Source organism: Nansenia antarctica, assembly GCF_963989245.1.
Source record: "Nansenia antarctica genome assembly, chromosome: 13".
In the NCBI taxonomy this organism is placed as follows: Eukaryota; Metazoa; Chordata; class Actinopteri; order Argentiniformes; family Microstomatidae; genus Nansenia; species Nansenia antarctica.
The window spans coordinates 31,152,057-31,157,056 of NC_137683.1; the positions used below are offsets into that span (position 1 = coordinate 31,152,057).

Below are 5,000 nucleotides of genomic sequence, written 5' to 3' on the forward strand. Positions count from 1 at the left end.
TGAGCGCCAGGTTGCGGAAGGTCCTCTTCAGGACCCATCTGAACTGCGTGGCGAAGGAGGTGTGGTACGTGATGGTCCTGGCAGAGCTCCGGGGGGGGGCGCCCCCGCCGGCCCCCCTGCCCAGGACGATGCGCTCCAGCTGGGCCTTGGTCTCCCGGTAGTACTGGCAGCTACGGTACTCCTGGACCAGACGCTCCTCGATGCTCTGCTTGGAGCTGCTCACCGCCTCTGGGTCTGGGTCTGGAGGGAGGTGGGGGGGGAGGGAGGGAGGTGGGGGGGAGGGAAAGGGGAGGAGGATAGGAGGGAGATGGAGGGGAGGGAAAGGAAAGGAAAGGGGGAGGAGGGAAAGGGGAGGAGGATAGGAGGGAGATGGAGGGGAGGGAAAGGAAAGGAAAGGGGGAGGAGGGAAAGGAAAGGAAAGGGGGAGGAGGGAAAGGTGGAGGAGGGTAGGAGGGAGGTGGAGGGGAGAGGAGAGGAGACACAGTGTTGCCATGACTACGTACAGGAGGGTTGGGTGAAGGTATGAGGAGAGATCCCATTGGCCGGACAGACGCTCGCCGCCGTCGTCGTCGTCCAATCACGGCTCACCGTCTGCCTCGCCCAGCTTGTTGAGCGCCACGGCGGTGGAGTCCCCGTTGATGACGTCCAGGAAGAAGTCAGCTGGGTTGTTGTGAGGCTCACAGGTGTACCCTGGGAAATGGAGTTGGAATGGGATGACATTCAGATTTAGAATGTCATATTAATACATTATATATACAGGGGGGGAAATAAGTATTGATATACTTCAATCAATACTTTTTTCCTGTTTCATCCCACATGTACCTTTATTACACATAACTTTATTTACATAAGGACTTAAATGTTTAGATTTGTTGTCGGGATTGTTTGAGTTCATACCAAAGTCTGGTGCAAATTCCACTCGAAGAATCGGCTCATTGGAAATACATTTACTGGACAACATGTTGATGTGTTCAATACTTATTTCCCCCACTGTATGTACAGTATATATATATATATATATATGATTATATATGATTATATATGACTAAATATATCATTCAGTGGAAAGTCTAAAAGTACACAATCGCACCTGTACTGGTGAAACCGCTACGTTGCCTTAAATGTCATGGCAACGCACACACACACACACACACGGCCACACACACACAAGCCCCCCCCCCCCCCCACACACACACACACACACCCACACACGCTCACACACACCCACACCCACATTTAATATCTTTATTTGCGTTCACATTTTACAATAAAATTCTTGAACACAAACAGTATTAGTTGCACCAGCATAGGACACTCGATAATTCAAGCTTTAAATCTGTCTATGGGTACAGGTAGCAGCGTCTCCTCCATATGTGGCGGCTGCCAATTATTGCTGATATTGAGCAGAATTTTGCCACGGCCTTTGCTTTAGGCTTGGGAATTCCTGCCATCTGCAACCCCCTGACGACTAGTCTGTGGACATTACCAAGGCTTCCAAATATAAACACTAATAATTTACATTTGTACCCAAGCTGTACAATGGCATCTTTGAGTGGATGGTACTTCACAACTTTGGTAAGAAAGGCCTCTTCTAGGCTGTAGTCAAACGCGCAACCCACTTCCAAAATGATGACCTCTCTACTGTCCTCATCGACAACAATAACATCTGGTGTATTGGCTGCAACATTTGAAAAATAGTCATATTCATTATTGCACAGGTTGAACATGGTAGTTGAGACACGTGTGTGTTTATAGGTTTTAACAGAGGGTGTAACATATGAGAGCATGTCCTTAACTAGCAAGTCAACAATTCTATCAAGCCTAGCGATGTACATGCCTTTATATACAAAGCAGCCATTCAGAATATGTGACAGGGACTCAGTGATTGAATTCTGATCATGGTGCAGACAGTGGGGAGAGAATGTGTTAGGGTACCACAGAGAGAGATTGAGTCTAGTTGGAAGGACCTGTAATCTAGCTTTAACTGTAAAAGTGACTATATCCTCATCTACTGCATGGTTCTTAAATATTGAGTGCGAAACAGAATGATCAGTAGTAGGGAGGCAAGCTAGCTTTCCCTGTAGTTTTAAACCAGTCCAGTGTTGTTGCTGTCTTTGGTGCTGTAACCTAACAAGGTACCTTCGTGCATGGTCTGGTGACAAATGATGTTCTGTGTCAATAACAGTAGCCCTTACTGAGGTTGAACAGTCAGTTATAACATTCTCGGACACTGTTACAGTGTCTGAGTCAGACCTCACCCAGTCCAGGGAAACTCCTCGCACAGAGGTCATTGAGGTCAGGCCAATCTGACCAGACCCCAAAACCAGCAGAGTGGGTGTCCATCTTGAAATTGGGCTTCCTCTTGAGGCCCAGGAAGCTGGGCTCACCCTCTCTTGCCAGGGGAACTTTGCGGCGTCTCATGTCCAAAAACAAGGAGGACCTCGCAAGTTCTCTGACGGTCTTATCATCACTGTTCAGCATGTTTAACAAGTGTGAGAGGCGTGTGGCGTTGTATATCCATTCCACGTTTGGAACACCAAACCCTCCCCCCTGTTTAGAGTGGAAAATAATGTCTCTGGTGGTACGGGAGTTCAGTCCAAACCACTTCCTCACCAGAGAGACCACTTTATCATTCAGTTCCCTCAGTGTTTTGCTTGGGAGATGGATGTTGGAGAAAAGATGTTGGATTCTGGACAGGGCGACTTGTCTGATGGCCTCCAACTTCATGAGCAGTGGAAGTGGTGAAGCATCAATGAGGTCCAGCCTGGTGGTAAACTCAGTGGCTAAAGTGGCAACCTGTTCTTTCCATTCACCTGCTATATTGAACTTGTGTCCAAGGTAGGTGTACGTCTCGTGCAGGTCGTACACACGGATTGGTTCCCCTGAGTGGATGGTGAACTCAGGGTTTCTGTCTGTTTTGGATTTGTACCATCTGTTTCCCCCACTTCGCCTCTGGTACAGGACAGCACATTTAGATTGTTTAATCTCCAGACCGGACCAGTCTAGAAATGTGTCTGTTCTGGAGAGCATGTTCTTGATTACACTCTCTTCACGAGACGCCAGCTGCACATCGTCGGCGTAGCCTTGTACAGGGTTGGGGGGAAGCACATTGGGTGGGGCACAGGCACACAGCCACGTAATCCACCCGTTGATGGCAAGAACAAAATTGATGGCACTCCACGGACAGCCTGTTTTAAGGCCTACCTGGAGGGGAATGGGGTCTGTGAGGTGTTTTCCACAGATGACCTGTATGAAGGAAGAGCTGTAAACATCCTTAATAATGTCAATATACACCTGAGGTAGTTGGATTTCCTCTAGGGCTTTGATCATGACATTATGGGTCAGAGTTCCAAAAGCATCCCTGAAGTCAAGAAAGACAGAGTAGAGTTTGCAAGATTCATGTTTGAAGTCATCAATCCCAGTTTTCAGACAAAATACATGTTCATTCATTCCCTGTCTGTTGATGTATGCTTTCTGCTTTGGTGACAGAATGTTATTGTCCACTAGCCAGGGAAGCACACGCAACAGGATACATTTCATGAACACTTTGTAGATGGTGGGTAGGAGAGAAATATCTCTCCATGTTGATGGGTCATCAGGTATATTGTCCTTTTTTGGGATGCGATGAATCATTGCTCCTTTCCAGGACTCAGGCACTCTTTTATTTTCCAGGCAGACATTAAAAATAGTTGTTAACGTTTCACATGTCTGTGGAGTCTTAAGGCTTTCATATGTGACCCCATCCGTACCACAAGCCTTGTTGTTAGGTAAGCTGTGTACGACGGTCTCTACTTCAGCCTGTGTAAAGTAGGAGGTGTCTGGAAAGTCACTAGGTTGGACTAATTGTAGGCTACTCCAGGGTGGTAATGGGAGTGGGTCGCTAATTGATGTCTGGCTTTGACATTTATTTTCATAGTGGGTTTTCACCATTGTGATGTCACTAGGACAGGGGGGCGGTTCGGGGTACTCACTGTTATTTAAAATGATCTGGATGGCACACCCCCCCCCCACACACACACACACACACACACACACACCGATGTCAGAGAAGTAGTCCAGGGCGCTCTGGGCCGGGCCGTGGTACACCTGCCTCCCCCCCACCAGCAGAGTCAGGCTGTCAAACAGGCGGTAGATGGAGTAGCGGGGCTGGTGGATGGACAGGATGATGGTGCGGCCGTGGTTACCCATCCTGGGGGGGGAGACAGGGAGAGAGGGGGAGGAGGGGGGAGACGGGGAGAGACAGGAGGTAAAACAGTGCTAGAAGAGGAGATGACACTATCCAGACGACCTCCTGAGTACAGAGTTGGGGGGTGGGGGGGCGGATGTGGGGGAGGTGGGGGAGGTGGGGGGGTGGATGTGGGGTGGGGGGGTGGGGGGGTGGGGGGGTGGGGGGGTGGATGTGGGGGAGGTGGGGGGGTGGATGTGGGGTGGGGGGGTGGGGGGGTGGGGGGGTGGGGGGGTGGATGTGGGGGAGGTGGGGGGGTGGATGTGGGGGAGGTGGGGAGGGGGGTGGTGGGGTGGATGTGGGGGAGGTGGGGGGGAGGTGGGGGGGTGGATGTGGGGGAGGTGGGGGGGTGGATGTGGGGGAGGTGGGGGGGTGGATGTGGGGATGGTGGGGGGGTGGATGTGGGGGAGGGGGGGGGGTGGATGTGGGGGGGTGGATGTGGGGGAGGTGGGGGGGTGGATGTGGGGGAGGTGGGGGGGTGGATGTGGGGGAGGGGGGGGGGGTGGATGTGGGGGAGGGGGGGGGGTGGATGTGGGGGGAGGGGGGGGTGGATGTGGGGGAGGTGTGGGGTGGATGTGGGGGAGGTGTGGGGGTGGATGTGGGGGGGTGGATGTGGGGGGGGTGGTGGGGTGGATGTGGGGGAGGTGTGGGGGTGGATGTGGGGGAGGTGGGGGGGTGATGTGGGGGAGGTGGGGGGGTGATGTGGGGGAGGTGGGGGGGTGGAGGAGGGGGAGGTGGGGGGGTGGAGGAGGGGGAGGTGGGGGGGTGCGGGGAT

The 5,000-nt window shown here is 52.2% G+C and overlaps 1 protein-coding gene across 4 annotated transcripts in view; it reads right to left on the reverse strand.

Annotated features, from left to right (window-relative positions):
- LOC308169284 (broad substrate specificity ATP-binding cassette transporter ABCG2-like) overlaps positions 1–5,000 on the reverse strand; it is a 28,760-nt gene that overhangs the window by 12,335 nt on the left and 11,425 nt on the right. For all 4 annotated transcript variants that reach the window (XM_080543960.1, XM_080543961.1, XM_080543963.1 and 1 more), the window contains 3 exons: positions 4,038–4,189; positions 589–690; positions 1–240 (listed from right to left, as the gene is read on the reverse strand). The exon at positions 1–240 is cut by the window's left edge and continues 23 nt beyond it. In XM_080543960.1, the coding sequence (XP_080400086.1) occupies positions 1–240; positions 589–690; positions 4,038–4,189 (494 nt within the window). The remainder of the gene's footprint in view (positions 241–588; positions 691–4,037; positions 4,190–5,000) is intronic.